This window comes from Exophiala aquamarina, assembly GCF_000709125.1.
Source record: "Exophiala aquamarina CBS 119918 chromosome Unknown aczIA-supercont1.16, whole genome shotgun sequence".
NCBI lineage: Eukaryota > Fungi > Ascomycota > Eurotiomycetes > Chaetothyriales > Herpotrichiellaceae > Exophiala > Exophiala aquamarina.
The window spans coordinates 502,566-519,210 of record NW_013550572.1 but is presented as its reverse complement, the minus strand read 5'-3'; the positions used below and the strand labels follow the sequence as shown (position 1 = coordinate 519,210).

General features: G+C 50.6%; 3 protein-coding genes across 3 annotated transcripts; 2 read left to right on the top strand and 1 right to left on the bottom strand.

Annotated features, from left to right (window-relative positions):
• Positions 1–2,403: 2,403 nt before the first annotated feature.
• On the top strand, positions 2,404–4,021 carry A1O9_11236 (uncharacterized protein; the record flags this gene model as incomplete). Its single annotated transcript, XM_013399955.1, has 3 exons — positions 2,404–2,630; positions 2,690–3,253; positions 3,307–4,021. 3 exons carry the CDS (start codon positions 2,404–2,406, stop codon positions 4,019–4,021), a joined length of 1,506 nt encoding a protein of 501 aa, XP_013255409.1.
• Positions 4,022–8,967: 4,946 nt separating this feature from the next.
• On the bottom strand, positions 8,968–11,727 carry A1O9_11235 (uncharacterized protein; the record flags this gene model as incomplete). Its single annotated transcript, XM_013399954.1, has 2 exons — positions 8,968–11,564; positions 11,625–11,727. 2 exons carry the CDS (start codon positions 11,725–11,727, stop codon positions 8,968–8,970), a joined length of 2,700 nt encoding a protein of 899 aa, XP_013255408.1.
• A 2,724-nt stretch (positions 11,728–14,451) lies between these two features.
• On the top strand, positions 14,452–15,452 carry A1O9_11234 (uncharacterized protein; the record flags this gene model as incomplete). Its single annotated transcript, XM_013399953.1, has 3 exons — positions 14,452–14,885; positions 14,938–15,245; positions 15,304–15,452. 3 exons carry the CDS (start codon positions 14,452–14,454, stop codon positions 15,450–15,452), a joined length of 891 nt encoding a protein of 296 aa, XP_013255407.1.
• Between the last annotated feature and the right edge of the window lie 1,193 nt (positions 15,453–16,645).

The window sequence follows — 16,645 nt, the reverse complement described above, 5'->3', positions numbered from 1 at the left end:
TCGCACGCTGCTCAACTGTTGCGTCATCTATATGCAGTAGCCGCCCCAGCACGGCTTACCTAAGGTTGGCAGGTACTGCTTGGTGCTGCTAATTATCGATTATAGGGCTTTTCGGCCTTCTCGGGCAGGAAGGCGCTGCCGTTGGGGCCATGGGCCTGTCAACTGTTTCGGCAGTTACCCCGTCCAGGCTTTCAGGTTTGGCGGGGCTCTTCAACGAGTGACGGTGTTGTGGGCGTACACCCTTGGAAGGAACTGAAGAGGATAGTTGGGTAGTCGTGGTCGTGACTGCTCAAGCTGACAAGTAATCTTGCCAGTGGTACGGGGCACTTTACGTTGATAAGACGAGTAAGTCGCTGACTTTCGGAACAACGCGGGCGGGTGGGCCAAGCTTTGACACGTGCTCGGCATCTGCGCCCTTCGGATGCGCTCACCGTTTCCTTTTACGGAAGCATCGACGGGGAGCGCAACATTCGTTCATTACTCACCAAAGAAGTACCGAGTAGACAGAGAACTCAGCGTCGACCTTGTGCCGGATATTCGGCATTGGTTGAACAGAAGCGTGAAGACTAGATCAAAGAAACGCGCGACGTTCGCGCGGCGTGAGCAACGTGTGATTCTCTCGTCAGACTAATATTTCAAAATAGGCAGGACGCTGCAGCCCAAGGCGCACTACTTGATAGTGTCTGCAACTGTACATAGCTCGATACCAAGACAGTGATATACAGTATACCAAGCCTCTGGCAAAGGGAGGTTAAGCATTGGATTCCGTGGGCACGATGTGCTCAGCAAAGATTTGAGGGTCAATCCGGTGCTAAATACCTGTCGGTCTTCAACATTTGTAAATTGTACAGTAATACCAACCCAAACCCCTGTAGTGCAAATGGTCATTATCGGAGGGGGAAACGATGGCCCAATCCTAAGCGACTACCCAGAACAGTTAATCGTTATTCGAGAAGCACACCCTCCCTTGCCTTGTTGATTGCGCAGGCCGCTCGGTATATCAAGATGGCCACGAGGCTCGGCTCCAACAAGCGAAACGTCAAAATTCAAATGGACACTAGTGAAGAAGACTAACCTTATCGGGGGTTTGACTATTGGGAAGGTGCGGATTTGGGGGCAGCTCGAGTTTGCTTATCAGTGGATCTGAAGGTGGTCGCCTTTTGGGCTGCGGGAGACGCGCCTCAAACACGCCCCGAGACTTGGCGTCGGGTTTTGCCCAATGGCAAGCCTCAGCCTTATCTTGCCTATGCTCAACTGCTAACGACCTCATCACTTCTCTCATGACTGCTCCCATGAGATATCCCCCATCATCTAAGATTTGTCTAATCACAGTGGGTTCCGAAAGCTTGTACCTGCCACAAGTCCCTGCGCCCATGACCTGCAGGGTCATAGCACGACTCTCTAAGCTGAGCCCGCAAGAACGCCAGTCCATGCACGCCGGTACCACAAATCTTATGGCTGGTCGGAAGAACGGACAAAGGCTCAAGCCTGGCATACGATACGAGTCATTCTGGACGGGGACTTCGTAGGAGGGTGATCATACCTAGTCACCGATTGATCACCACTGTGAAACCGCCGAGCCTGCCAGTCAGCAGCAGGTGATGTACCAAGTTGAGGAATGGACAGCACAAAGGAATGTCCCAAGCATCATGCCATGACTCCATCAGTCCATGACTGGGACAGTTACTCAGGGATCCGTGCCCGTTATGGGTTCGTATAACAGACAGGCCAAACATATCATGCATACGGGGTGCATACTCCTGCGAGTCTGCGACACACCTCCGTGTGCAACACACTATGGATTCCCTGGGTATTGCATTGAACAGGCCCAATTCGTCTAATTCGCCCTGTTCCCTGATCTCCGCCTCGACCAGGATAAGCAAGCTCACTCTCACCACATCCCCCTAGTCGCAGCCATTTCGCCAAATCCACCCACGCTAGTCTTTTTGTCAATTCCTCCAGGCTCAGGCTCCCACACACACGGCACGGCGCCTTCCTGTTCGTGCCAGGGGCCTTTAGCCTTGGGTCCTTGACACAGTCGACAAGGACCGTGTCTTTGCTTGAGCTTCAAAGCGCACACTCGATTCAACCTGGAACCAGTCAACTCAAGGGTGGGACCTCAGTAGTAAACACCATCGATTCTCGTCCTCTCTACCCGTGGCTATTATAGTATCCGTATTCTTTTCTTTTTTTCCGACTACCACCTCCCGTCAAGTTCCTCCACGCCTATTTTCCGTTCCCACTTCTTCATAAAGACAACCGACTTCCCCCTTCCCTCGCTCGTGCAACAGTCCCAGTCTGTGTTGTTGCTCCGAATCTGCGCCAGTCTGCGCACTCGACCTCCATCTAAACTCGCTTGCATCTTCATCTCTACAAAACTGACTAGCGGAGCAACAGTCCAAAATGTCCGACACTTCGGATACCCTTCCTTATGTCCCTTTGGAGGTCTATGACGGTATTACTGCCTCTCAGCGCCCGTTTCTACTTGGCCAAGCTGATGGTTTTTCAGGAACTTCTATGACTGGTGGTGACTCCTTGACTGAAGATCTCAACCTCTTCTACAATGCCGGTGACATTGCATGGATGATCACTTCCACAGCCTTGGTGCTGCTCATGATTCCCGGCGTTGGGTACGCGCTCCGTTCCCCAAAGAGCCGCCCTCGAACTTTGCCCTAACGCTCAAACATAGTTTCTTCTATTCCGGTCTCGCTCGACGCAAGTCCGCACTGTCGCTCATTTGGCTGTCAATTGCCGCAACAGGCCTGATTTCCTTCCAATGGTTCTTCTGGGGTTATTCACTCGCCTTTTCCCACACTGCTGGCAAATTCATCGGTAACATGGAAAACATTGGCTTCCGCAATGTTCTCGGTGCTCCATCTGTGGGGTCCAGCAAAATCCCTGATCTCTTATTCGCCGTTTACCAGGGAATGTTCGCTGCTATCACCGTAGCCCTCGCAATTGGTGCTGCCGCCGAAAGAGGTCGCATGCTCCCAGCCATGGTCTTCGCATTCATTTGGTCGACCGTGGTCTACGATCCGATTGCCTGCTGGACATGGAACGCCTCCGGGTGGGCCTTCAACATGGGCGGCCTCGACTTTGCTGGCGGTACACCTGTGCATATTTCCTCTGGTGCTGCAGCTCTCGCATACTCGTTGATGCTCGGAAAGCGTCGTGGTCATGGCACTCACGAGTTGAATTACCGCCCACATAACGTCACCCACATCGTTATTGGCACTGTCTTCCTATGGGTTGGGTAAGTATCCATGGAAATCTGGTCAAGGAAGAGTCGCTGATTCGTTTGCATAGATGGTTCGGATTCAACGCTGGTAGTGCTCTAGCTGCAAATCTCCGCGCCGTCATGGCCGCAGTTGTCACCAACCTTGCCGCCAGCGTTGGCGGTCTTACCTGGTGTCTCCTCGACTACCGCCTTGAGCGGAAATGGTCTACCGTTGGTTTCTGCAGTGGTGTTATTGCTGGATTGGTCGCGATTACCCCAGCGTCAGGTTTCGTTCCCGCCTGGTCTGCCGTCATCTTCGGTGTGGTCGGAGGAATTGCTTGCAATTACGCCACCAAGCTCAAGTTCTTCCTCCACATCGATGACTCGCTCGATATCTTCGCCATTCACGGCATTGGCGGTCTCGTCGGTGACCTCCTGACTGGCCTCTTCGCGGCAGACTACATAGCCCATCTCGACGGCTTCTCTGAGATCAGTGGCGGATGGCTCAACAAGCATTGGATCCAGCTTGCATACCAGCTCGCAGACGGAGTCAGCGGCATGGCCTACTCGTTCGTCGTCAGCTGCGCTATCCTGTTCGTCCTGAACTTCATTCCGGGCCTTCAACTCCGTGCCTCCGAGCAAGATGAGATTATGGGCATGGACGAGACCGAAATCGGCGAATTCGCCTACGACTACGTCGAGCTGAGCCGTGACGTCGTCAACGGGCTCGAGCAGGACGCCGCCCCAGGTTCTCGCCAGACCCAAAGCCCAGAGGGCGACATCAAGGAGAATGACGAGAAATAAACTTGTCAACCTCACCCGTCCTCTCCTGCTCCTATATCCGCCTCTTTCCAAGGAAGAGCCGGCTTAAAAGAATCTGTCCTCCCTACCAATTTTTATCCATATCTTTGTAATGTAGCGGCGTTAGGGATCGGCGTCCACCACACGCACTTGCATGATGTGGATAACTCTTAGCGTCAATCTCTTCCGATATTGGTCACGACACGAATATGTACACACTTTTAATATCATCCTTTTTTTGGTCTCCCAGACTTGTTGAATTAGCACTTGTGATAATTCGTTTACCACTTCTCCGTATCATGAGGCAGCTAACTGGTAACTACTAGCACTCGGCGAATTTGAAGTGAAGTCTGTATGCCATATGGAATGGAAAACGCACCGGAGTGCCGAAAAGGCTCAATGCCGACAGTATCCCTCGTGCCAATCTTGATCGTTTCATCCACCGAGGATTGGTTGTACACCACGATGCAGCGGTATGTTGCGCAGCATAATCATTGTCACACAGAAGAAGGTACTATTGTTGACAGGAAGATGCCACACTGCATCCAATGTCGTGTCGCGTGCCCGCTCGCCTGCACATCGCACAGACGTCATGGATTAACTTTTCCGACAACACTTTTACTCGTATGCCCTCGCCGGCCTCACTTCACTCAACCAAGCCATAGCCCGTTCATGTGTCACCAGACGGCCGCATAGGCTGTCTTTAACGGTGGAGTCAAGTGTTGCGGTGTGATGTATCTGACGCCTGGAGGTTCCTCGTACCTCAGACCTTTTCAAGACGTCCCAAGGCCTAGCACCGTATCCATAGCACATCATATGATGCGCGCCGCCCCTCGCCTCGCGGTGTTTCAGAAAGAGCCTTGAAATTTCACTTCAGATATTGTGATCGACTGGATGGAATGTATAAAAATTGGGTGTTCCATAATCGGAAGATTTACCGTGCCACCGCTCCTTTTCAAGCGTACTGCGGATTCAATGTTGGATCTTGTGTGGTTGGCCGGAATTCTGTGCCAGCATAATGCCTTGATCTTGTTCGGCACCCAGCCTACCGTTTCGGAGGTGGATTCAGGCGCGTATACAAAACAGAAGGATCTGACTGTTTCTTGGTTCCTTGGGTGTCCAACTACCTAAAAAGGTATGTAAGCTCGCAATCCTGTGCATCGCAGAGCAAGGATTCGGAGCTGGTCTTGGCTAGAGTCAGTCAGGCAATCAATTCTCTCTCACACCGTCACACGTTGGGTGCAAGTCCACCCAAAACGCAGCGGCCGGGGAAAGCTCATCAGCTTGAGGCCCAAGGCTCAAGCACGTAGGATCCGTTCGCTACAATGCCAAGCATCCCCTTCTGACCACTTCGTCAAGGATGACCGAGGAAGTTCGGTAAGTTGCCATACGCCGTGAAGATAACTCATTCTATTCAACTTTAGCCTGCAGTTCGTTACAAGTATTTCACCATTCAAAGCTTGGTCGCTTTTTAATTGTATCAACCGTACTGCTTAAGAAGGCCTTGGCTTCGAAGAACAACTGAGAGTTGGCTCCAGAATCGACGACGCATCAGCTGGCAAAGGTTCACTCCGTCGCCGTCCGGATCTCGGAATTACTCGTGCATGCCCAGATACTTGGAACCACTCTCAGTATCATTCTCTGAAGACCGTGTCACCGGCCTATGCTGACCACCCATGAGCTGTTCACCAGACATTAACCCTTGCTTTCGAAATCCTGCACATCGCCCGAGGCCGAATATGAGAGCGATGCCGGACTCATCCTGGCCTGATCTAGTCGTGGCAGGAGTGAAGGTATGCCCGGCATTCACTATACGTGACCATAAGCTTGGGCTCACCACACTCTTGTCGCCTGGGGCTCTAACAATCTCGGAGCTTTCGCGGTGTCCAGAGGGCTTGAAGAACATCAAACTCGTTTTCCCAAACCCGCGGAACTAATGATCACGTTTCCATAGGTCACAACATTCATTCAGCAATATCGTCAGCCTCTCTGTCAAGGCCCGTATCTTTGCACCGCCGAGGAGTACCTCTTCCGTTGCCCGTCTCTGGCCAATCTAAACGGATGAGCTCTACTGTCAAAGGACGATCCTCGCGTCGCCGGCGACATAGTCGCTCTTTCGCACGTTCGCCTCGCTCGGGGCCGTGAAGAGGACGCTCTGCGCCTTGCCTCCAAAGCACTCACGTATCGTCTACGTCTGCTTGGTCGACTCTGTGACCTGTGATACAATGTACTTTGTAGCCTGTTTGGCTCTACTAGACTCTAAACGCGCTGATACACCGGAGTTAATGCTATTGGAGCTAGCAAGCGCAGCTCGCGAGGACATATTCCCGGCTTTCTACATTGAATGAATTGCGAGGTGACAAAAGTGGAGTTTGACGGTTTCAAGACCAAGGCCTTTAAAAAAGCGAGGGACCTCTATGCATAGCCGGATGCGGCGAGATTCAAGGGCAATTTCTTCGACGGACTCTGTCCCTAGATGCTTGGGCAGCCTGAAGGTCCCCCTAATTGTGGTGCCGAGAGATTCATAACGAAAATTTGGAATGTTCGTGACTCCAGTCTCCAATACAACCGCATATCGTCACACAAGACTGGCTCCAAGCGGAGGAAGGATTTCGAGGCGCTTATGAGGCTGATCCAGATGCAACGACGAATCCATACGGGAGAAGGAGCGGGTGTTGCCAATCATTATCGAGGCGTCACCATCGCCCTCGTCCGCCGCGTTCGAGAATATCATGCACAGCCACCAGGCCGACGGAGGCTGTTTTGCGCGTAACAGAACTTGTCAGCACATGGCGCAGGGGAGGTTTGGAAGCATGATGATCTCTTGAACAGATCCTCGTAGTGATACGATATTTTCCAAGGCCCCATCTAGGTTTGAGGCTCACATTTCGCGAGAAGCAGGGTAGAGACAGCCGGAAAGTGGCCCACGTACCCGTAAAAGTGCCCATCGCGAAACTCATAACATTACAGACTTGACCATAGTCGCCACCCAGCACGATCCAAACGATCGTGAGTGCGACCATTCCGATTATGACGATCGCCCCAAGCACGAGAATCCGGCCTGTGGCCCAGCCGTCGCGGAATTCGAGGCCAATGCCACAGTCGACCATCGCGAGGCGTTCGCTGTGGTCGCGGAATCTTGCCACCCACTCAAACTCGCTGGCCGTGATGGTGTCTGGGTGCTTGACGCACCGTGTCAGCTCCGCGCAGAAATACCGACGGAATAGTGGCTCGTCGCCGGGTGCACCGTCCAGCATGCGGTACTGTGGCCAGTAGGGGTTCAATTGTCAGCGGAGGAGTGGTAACAAGATATCTAGCATGGCGCCATCGTTAACTTGGGGCAGGGTTGGCGCTACAGTAAGGAACACATGATGAGATCAATTCGAATGAACGAAAGGAGCAACGCTCTTCAGAATGCACAAGATCGCTCAACGAAGGAGAAACGCACCGGGATAGGGACAATGACCTTGAGAGTTTTGAAACTCAAATGATAACGCATCCACCACTTGAGCATACGCGTGCGGTACGCGCGCTGGAGCCGCAGAAATAGTCGGCGGTCGTCAGTCTTCTCTGGCAAGTACGTGAACTCGACACTCTGCATGCCGATATCTTCCTCCTGGCTCGCGAAGAGTCGGAGCTCGATGCGTTGGCGATAGCCGCTGCTTCCATTGGTGATATTCTCAGCTGTGGGCGTTTCTAAAGTGAGGATTTGGCTGGGCCACGGAGACAAGGCTGAAGACCAAAGGCCGCGAGGCTGTGCGACTTACCTATGCCGGCGTGATTGCGGTCGTGAATTTGGCCTCCCATAGGGGTATTGCTGTTGTTGTAGAGGCGGGGGTTCACTGGTCGTGCGGCGATGATCTGGAATGCTGCCGCGACTTCTCTGAGGAATTGTACTTGGGTTCGGATTGAGAATGGTTCTCATCGGTACATAGGGTTCTTGTCCTTGCCAGTCCGGTCTCCTGCCACGGTCGTTGGAAGAGCGGCCTGCCATTTAAGTAGTTTTCAGTTGACGACGGCTCTATCCACAGTATTCGGGAGAGGCACGATGCACGTCTGCATTCATGGAACCAAGAGCTTCAAGAGCATGTACCGCCGTCTTATCTATCGAAATACCATTGTTCTGGGTCGATAGCATCCTGAGTGTAAAGGAGCAAGCTCTGAATTCAACAAACAGCCATCCAGGTTGGGTTCGGGAGCTCCACAAGCTTCAGACACGAGGTGGAGGGCGAAAGTGGGAGAACCTCGTGTTCGGATCTGCGGCTGAAGTCTCCCGTAGCCCCCAGCCACGACGAATACGAACGGCTGTCAGCAAGCCTCGGCCGACTTTGCCATGTATGGAGCAGGCCCAGAGCTTGGGACGAAGTTTATTTGGCGTAAAGGACGATATATGCGCATTTCCTTCGGGACATATGCTATACAGTCCAAAGAGAACAACTCCATACAAGCTGGAAGAAAGTTATGAATTCTCATAAGAAACACCCAGGCTAGTACTTAAACAATGTAGGAACCCATTGGATCTACTAACAAGTATTCAAGACAGTCAAGAAAATAGACAACAGTCATGCCTTGTGTCTAGCATGCGTCATCAAACCTTTTCGGATTGAGAAGCTCACCTTCATCGAACCCGCCTTGGCTGCCACCGGGGTCTACACGAATACCATTGAGTTGGTCGAAGGCTGCATAAATTGTCCGTGGTTAGTCAAGCTTCATCATCGATGACCTTGTGTCTTCTTGGTTATCGCATGAATTTGTAATGGCTTTGCGATTTTGAGATCATCACAAATTCGAACAGCCTTCTCGAAATACTGGGTTATTACCTTCCAAGTTTTTGCTAGGAAGGGGACTGATAGTCAGGAAAGCATAACAGTTGTCAGGTTGATGGCTAGGTCGGTAGAATGCAGTCATCTTCGAGAGGCAGTAATCGAAAGATGGAGCTGATATGTGTGCTAAGTTGTCGCGTTCGTGGAATTGCGTTGCAGCTTTTCCGCGTCCTTGATCAATTTGAGTATTTTTGCCCGTGAGAGGATTTCAGCCCAGTCTTTCGCTGTTAGGCCCGAGAAATCTTTAGCCTGAAGATTGACATCCTCTTTCAGCAATGCCTTTACAACCTTGCTGGCATCTCCTCGAGATGCATGGATGAGAGGAGTCATGCCTCCGGAATCTGATGAATTGAGGTCGACCTTCCCGGAACTTATCAACCGACTGACGACTTGGTGGTGGCCATGCTCTGCTGCAAAAGATAAAGGAGTTCTACCTTCTAACATGCAATCGGGATCGATCTGAAGGCTCTCATTCTCCAGCAGGATATCAAGGACAACGGCTTGCCCCTTTTTGGATGCCTCAAACAAGAGGCTTCGTGCCTTATCGTAAGCAAGACTCTGATCACGATTCAAAGTTGTGTCAAGAATCATACGGGCTATCTCCCTGCGTTGACGATCTGCGGCCCAGTGGAATGCGGTGTTCCCATATTTGGCGTCACGTTGACTAAGCTCCACGACCTGATTTTCAAGTAATACTGCCACAACACCCTCATGGCCACTGCCCGCAGCCCAGGATAATGCACTTCGTCCTGACTCTGTATCTAGAGAGTTCGGGTCTGCATTCTTCTCAAGTAGTAGTTTGACCACATCCTTGAAACCATGACGCGCTGCTAGCACCAGGGCAGTCTGGTCAGGGCATTTTTCTTCCATGGTATTGACGCAGGCATCAATACCAAGCAGCTCTGCAACCACATGAGGGTTCCCAGTTTTTGCTGCCCATACCAGAAAAGTTCTGCCGGTCTTATCTTTCTGTGCCCAATCAATTCTGCCAGACTCGAGAAAAAGACGTAGAATCTCGGTGTGGCCTAATGTTATGGCAAGCACGGCTGGGGAGATGTTGTCCTCATCTCGATCGTCGTGGCTCACGCCTTCAGTTTCCAGAAGCAGTCTCACGAACGACTCATTTTTGGCATCCACAGCCCACCAAAGTGCTGTTCTGCCTCTGTTGTCCCGGTCATCCAGAGTAATCTCAAAGATCTCTTTAGCAGATAGAACCCTCTTTGTGAGTGAGACTAAGCTGTAATGAACGAGAATGTGCAGGAGCGATTGCCCACCAATATAGTCGTCCTGTTCTTGGAATCGATATACTCGGAAAGCAAGGTCCCTAACAGTTTGGATACTGAAAGCTTGATGAATTGAATGCCATAGCCCCATTGGGTCCTGCCCAGCATTTTCAAAGTGATAGTGCCAGAAGTTAGCCGCATAATCTAGAAACGGCGATGCTTTCAAGAGCGCCATGTACTCGTCTGCACACTCCCCTAGCAAGGACCCCGCTATTGAATGTGTTTCCAGTCCAACAGTGGCCAAGTAAAGGAGACAAGTCTGGGCGACCTTGCCATGAATTTGTTGAACTTCGGACTCGGTCATCTGCTTGCGAATGTATTCCTTCATTGTTGGGTGTGCGAAATGCATATTACCATTCGAGACTCGGAGTGCTGCTTCGCACAACAAGATATGGTCTATGGTATCAGCTTTTCCACCAAAGTCGAAGAATTCGGAGAAAGGGCCATCACGAATCTGGCTGATAGCATTGAAGGCTTCAACTGAAGGCGCTCTCTCCAAAATAGCTAACATCTGGAGCAGTGCAATCTGTTTTGGATTTGTACGGTCAAGAACATCCTCTAGCATCTCGTCCATGCTTGGCAGAGGGATGTCTGAGAGCTTGTAGGCATAGTCCGGTGAGCTGTGCTTCAAGGCCTCAATAATGCGAACACAGTATTCGAAACTCCCCTTCACTGTGCTCTTCAGATTCTCAATCGTTTTTGTCTGTTCTTCGAGGGTGTAATGCTGAAACATTGAAACCTTATCATCAATGTATTTGGCAATGTCAGATTGATTTGATATGCTTCCCGCTTCGTCAGTAAACGTCTGAATCCTTGTATTTTCCCAGGTTTGAATTTTTGTCTTGATCTCTTCGCAAGGCCGACTGAATATCAGAAGTCGGAGGTTCCACGCAGAGTTATCCACTTCGAATCCTTTTGCAAAAACGTGCAGAAGCTTTTCTCGCTCCGGAGCCTCGCAATGGTCCAGACCATCGATGATGCAAGACCAAGTCGATTCATTTTTATCGGGATCAGATGTGGACATTATCATGCCGAAGAGATCTCCAAGGCGGCCATATGACGTAGAAAGCACACTATGCCATCTGCGATACATTGCGTTGACTTGCTCTCCACACCGGGCCTCCATCATAACGCATTGATGAATCAGACTCAAGAGTATAGAGATGGCCGTGTTATACTCTCGATTCTTTCCATCGCAGAAGAAGTATATTGTTTTGCTATTGGAAGTGGTGACGAGGTGTTTTGCCAGGACTGTCTTGCCTGCTCCAGGACTGCCTATAAGGCACAGCAACGATGGCACAGTCGTTGAGGCGGCGCCATAGGCCTTACGTTCCGTGAACCATTTACACGTGCCAGTATGGGGATCCTTCACTTTCTCTTGGAAAGCGTCGTAATCGATTCTGCAAAAGAGTCGCGAGATCGTGTACTCGTCCTCGACAACTTGCGTGGAGAAGTATTAGATTCTTGCCATGGCCGAACACTCCCGACAGCAAAACGTACCTTCACCTGGACCAAAGAATACTCTATCATGGAAATTCTGTGTACCGCCGTTGCTAACTAAGCCTCCGGAGATTGGCCCATGATGATAGTAGGATGAGTCCATGATTGCGAGCACGTCCAGACTGGGCCTTCATCAGGCCCAACATGTTACTGGAAAAATGATCAAACAAGCTGAAATCGACAGAGGGTGCAGTGAAAATGCCACAAGTCCTCGCAGTGGAAGCATGGCGACGCGTTGAATAAAACTCTTCTTCTGGCAAGCTGGCGATGATAGAAAATGAGGTCTGCGTTCGAGAAACCCTCGTGCTCAAGTTACTCCAAAAAGACTCGCAGAGACGTCAGGCTGAGAGGCGCCTCTCGACGCCCGTTGAAAGGTGTGTCTCCCCCGGTCATTGTTCGCTGTCATTTGCACCCTGCGACAACGGCATGAGCTTAAGCCACCTTACCAGTACGAACAATAAGCGAGAATGCAGAGAAAGGCCGCCTTTTGCCCTGTTTGGCGTCTTATGGCACTGGGAACCATTGATACTGGCGATGTTAAGGGATGCAGCTCTGAATGGCCACATCCAGCTGACATCTAGGCAGACAAGGTTTGCAACCCATGCAGGCGGGCGAGCGATATTGGGATAATCCTTGCAGTCCCCGCTGGCAGATGTTGAACCCTATAGCCGTGTTTTCTGCAAGACGACTGGCACCCGACTGGCACGCAACTGGAGTACCACCCAAGCGCGTAGCTAACCCCTTCAGCTGCTGGTTCGGCTAAGCAGTTAAGTATCTGGTTAAAATTACTGCAAAGTATAAAGATCCTACCGTTGCCAGTTTTCCAAGGTCGTGTGAGCAGAGCAAGAGGAACGGCACAATATCATGATGCCCAAGTTCTACAGAATTTTCTGGAACGCACTCAACGGAGGCACAGTCTGTGGGAGATTGCACCGTCCTCAACCTGATCTAGCCGCAGCAGGCCATCGAAGAAAAGCCGCCCTATTTGTACTCCGTACCCGGTAGTGCGTGGATGGTCTAAGTGGTAAGTGATTTGGCAACTCAGTATTTGCCTTTTTCCTCTATTTCTTTACCAAGAGTGTTGCCCTCCCATCGATTAAGCACAAAAGTCGGCTTGATTGACTGGACGTGGGCTGTGAACCAGCCCAACAACCTTTCCCATCTGGCAGCTCAATTGCCTTCCTTTCCTTAACCTTGCACACCCGTTTCTCGATCATCCACCATTGAGGGAGACTGCTACATGATTACCGGTCTTGTCGTATCACCAATCTTATCTTGACGGCTCAGACTCATCGTGGGAAGATGGGCTGTCTATGGAGTCGGCTCTGCGAATCGCAGAGCCTGCAGTCAGCCCCGTCACACAATGGCAGCCTGTTGCCTCCTGCACGATCAGTTCCAGCTTCTCAAATGGGAGACTCCCACGTGGAATTCCGTTCCAGAGCGACCCTACCCCTGAAACTTTTATCGCGACGCAAGAACACATCAATCAAAATTTCGCAGAGCCCGGTCTCGCCAGGAAGCAATGGACTTGCCCTAGAAACGCTGCAGCATGCCTCTTCGGAATGTGACCCTACACTGCTGAATTTGTTCAAGAGATTTGATGGGGACGTTCATCGTTTCATTTACCGAGCGCACCCCGAAGATACATCTATGCGCAGGCAAGCGTGTGCTAGCATCTATGCTCACTTCATCGGATTTTTGAGCGACGAGAAGCAACCCGCCCGTGAGTGTAAGTGAATCAGAGAACACCTCGCATATCTAGCCTACCTACCAGTGGCTTGAACGCTGAGATTGAAAAATACCAGACAAAGCTGTTGCGATCACCTTGACCAAAATCCTTCATTTACCTAAGACCGAGCCATTCAAGGCCAATTTGGAGATCCTCACAATTTGCCAGTATGGTGAGCAAGTGAAAAAGAAAGCCCTTGCCAGTGGTTGCTATTACGCCTTCGATTCAGCATTTAAGGGCCAGCAACAGCACCTTGTGGTGATGGAGGACGGCAGGCCAGTAACAGATGATATCCACAGACCTGAATCTGCCGATACTTAGCCACCAACAGGACAAAATATTCAGGATGGGCTGGCTGAAGAGAAGATCTTATTGTTGTACGGCATGACTGTGATACTGGAGTAATTATACGAGGAAGTTTAATTTCGGTGAGGATCCAAAGCAGGCAGGTACGTAGCATTTGGTTCAGTATATATGTATACTATGTACTTACTATTCGATTCCTTCAACACCAACTGTATTATGCACGGACATGTGGGCGACATGTCAGGTGTGATGTGTCGCAGATGAAATTTCGGGAGCATTGCACAAACCAGCCACTTCACCAAGGACTGCCATGCCCTGCCTATCACGAGTACCACCTACCTAACAACAATCATACTGAGGCAGGGTTTGATTTTGCAGGACACCTTGTCAGTTACGTAGTACCATTTCATGACCGTAATCCATCAGCCGATGCGGATTCTCAAAAGCGACACTTTTGAAATGTACCCGAGGATGTCCTCCAAAGAATGATCCAGCGCCCGAGGCATAATGCGCAACAACTCGAAGTGATGTGTTGGCACTCGCCTTAGAATATCTCTCCACCGTCAGGGTGAGACAGAGCACAGACCGGTTATTTCCAGCCACACCCGATCCCACTCTAAGGTCTGTAGCCTACACTGCCCTGCTCAACCCGTATAGAAGAACTTGAACTGCTCGTTGCTAGCTGAAAGAGTCCTGAAATAATGCGACCTGTCTGAATACTTGGATACAGGGGTTGAACCTGCATGTGACCCTTAACGGCTGCACCCACACATCAGGAATTTGTACCCGAGCATGAGCATTGTGCTCTCCTCGTCCATGGATCCGCTCAGCATTACGGCTGGGACTCTGGCCGTTCTGCAAGCCATTTCAACCATTTTTCAGTTCATAGGAGCTCTAAAAGAAGCGCCAACCGAGCTGAAAGACCTGCTGGACGAACTGAAGTCGCTCCAAATGGTCCTGCATCAAATATTGAAGCTCCATGACAAGGATAGCAACGAGCTATCCACAACTACATTGATTATAAACCCGAACTTGCCCTTGAAAGAATGCCTATTGCAACTTGAGAGGCTCAAGAAGATCCTCATCCCAGTTAATCGACTAGATAGAACGCGTAAGGCTGTCGCTTGGAGGCTTCTCAGCCTTCACAAAGGTGAAATCAAAAAGGTTCTCGATAAGATTGAGAGGCAGAAATCATTGCTGAGTGTATCTCTACATGCTGAAACGCAGTATGTATTCACCTTTTAATTTTTGGGCAGCCTAATGCTGATATCGGAGCAGGAATATTTGCAATGGAACCCAGTCGATTTGTCTCCAAAACGGCCGTAGCTTATCGGATATTCGAGAAGATATTGCAAGGTTGGAATATGCGAGAGCCTTCACACTTTATGAAAGTCGTCCCCAACCATCTGCCGGAGCAAGCCTAGAGCCGTCTACGCACACCAAACGACACGGGGCTATAAATCACGATTTGGCCCCCGATTTAGCGGAAAATCTGGAAATGCAGGAGAAGGTCGATTTTAAAACCCTCACTAAAAGCAACAAAAGACCAGGCAGCAGCCGGGAGAGCAATCAAGAACCTGATGATGGTAAGCGATACCTAGTATTTCCTTGCCTCTAGTCCAGCCCAATTCTGAGAGTGTGCAGTAAAAAAAGCAGGTTTTCAACCCCCTAGAAACACAGATAGGGCATGGACTACCATATGCCAAGTCGGAAGCAATAACAATGGGGCCAATGTGGTATACGGTGGCACTCAATTCTTTTCCGGCACAGTTTACTTTGGAGGTGTCCGCTAATGGACAATGGTTGGATTTGAATCTAGTGTCTGACTGGGAGAGGAAGGATTGCGGCCAGTACGAGTATTGCGTACGGGACGATCATTTCCCGCATCGGATGGTCTTGACCGTCCTCGTATTTCCCATCATATCCTTGCTCTTGAGAACAGGTTCTAGATACCTAACTGGCCAGTACCTTCTATTCTGGATGTGAAGGCGCAACTGACAGCACACCGCAGTCACAGTGCTCAAAGTAGTCTAGCATTGCACATTCAAGCAGGCCGGGCGTCCATCGCGCCGGCACGTTGAAATTGACCGTCGGTTTGGTTCTTCCTACTTTAGATCTCTAGATACTCCCTTTTCAAGACACTCCCTCCGCTCTTCTGAACCTATTTTCACTCCAGAGTCAAAAATCTAGCCGAAATTTGAAGCCAGCTCTTCGACTGACAGCGGACAAGAATGCCGACTCATTCAGAGGACCGTCCCTCCAAGAACCCAGTCCGCAAGTTCTTCGAACGTAGACCAGATCCACAGCAACCAATCTACCACATGGGCACAGATACCCTGGCGATTCCATACAACGACAGGCAGACAATGACACCGACCAATACCAGGCAGGCGATGATACCGACCAACGCTATGAGCTCTGCAAGTTTACCTCACCGTCAGCAGTATATGCCACCATATCTTCCATTTACCGACACACGACAAGGCATTTCAGAAGCTTCGTTGCCTTCTGTAAGCAGTCCTTCTGTAAGGAGTCAGCCATCTGCTAGTGTCCCTCAGACTCTCGAATTATTTTCATCTAACAAGGTCTCATTCACGATGCCTAGCCTGGCATCAGAATTAGGCATCGTGGCAGGATAGGTAGCGGGGCCAATGTGAATGTTGCAGGCACACAAACATTTGAAGGGAAGGTCAGCTTTGGTGAGAAAACGCTGTCAACCTCCACCTTATCTGCCGCCCGGCGCCCAGACAACCGAACCATCTCTGATTTAGCAACTAGGGATGGTTGAAAGTGTCGCGGACTGGGATGCTCGCAATCAAGCAGAGCATTTGGATCCTGGTGGGATGGACGCCAAAGTCGACATTGACCAACACCAAGTATGACCAAATGACTCCCCTCCCCTTCCCAACATGACCCCATGATACAATCGATGGGCGGGTGCAAGGATACTCGTCGATGTCTGACCAATTTGCTTGCTGCAGGGGGA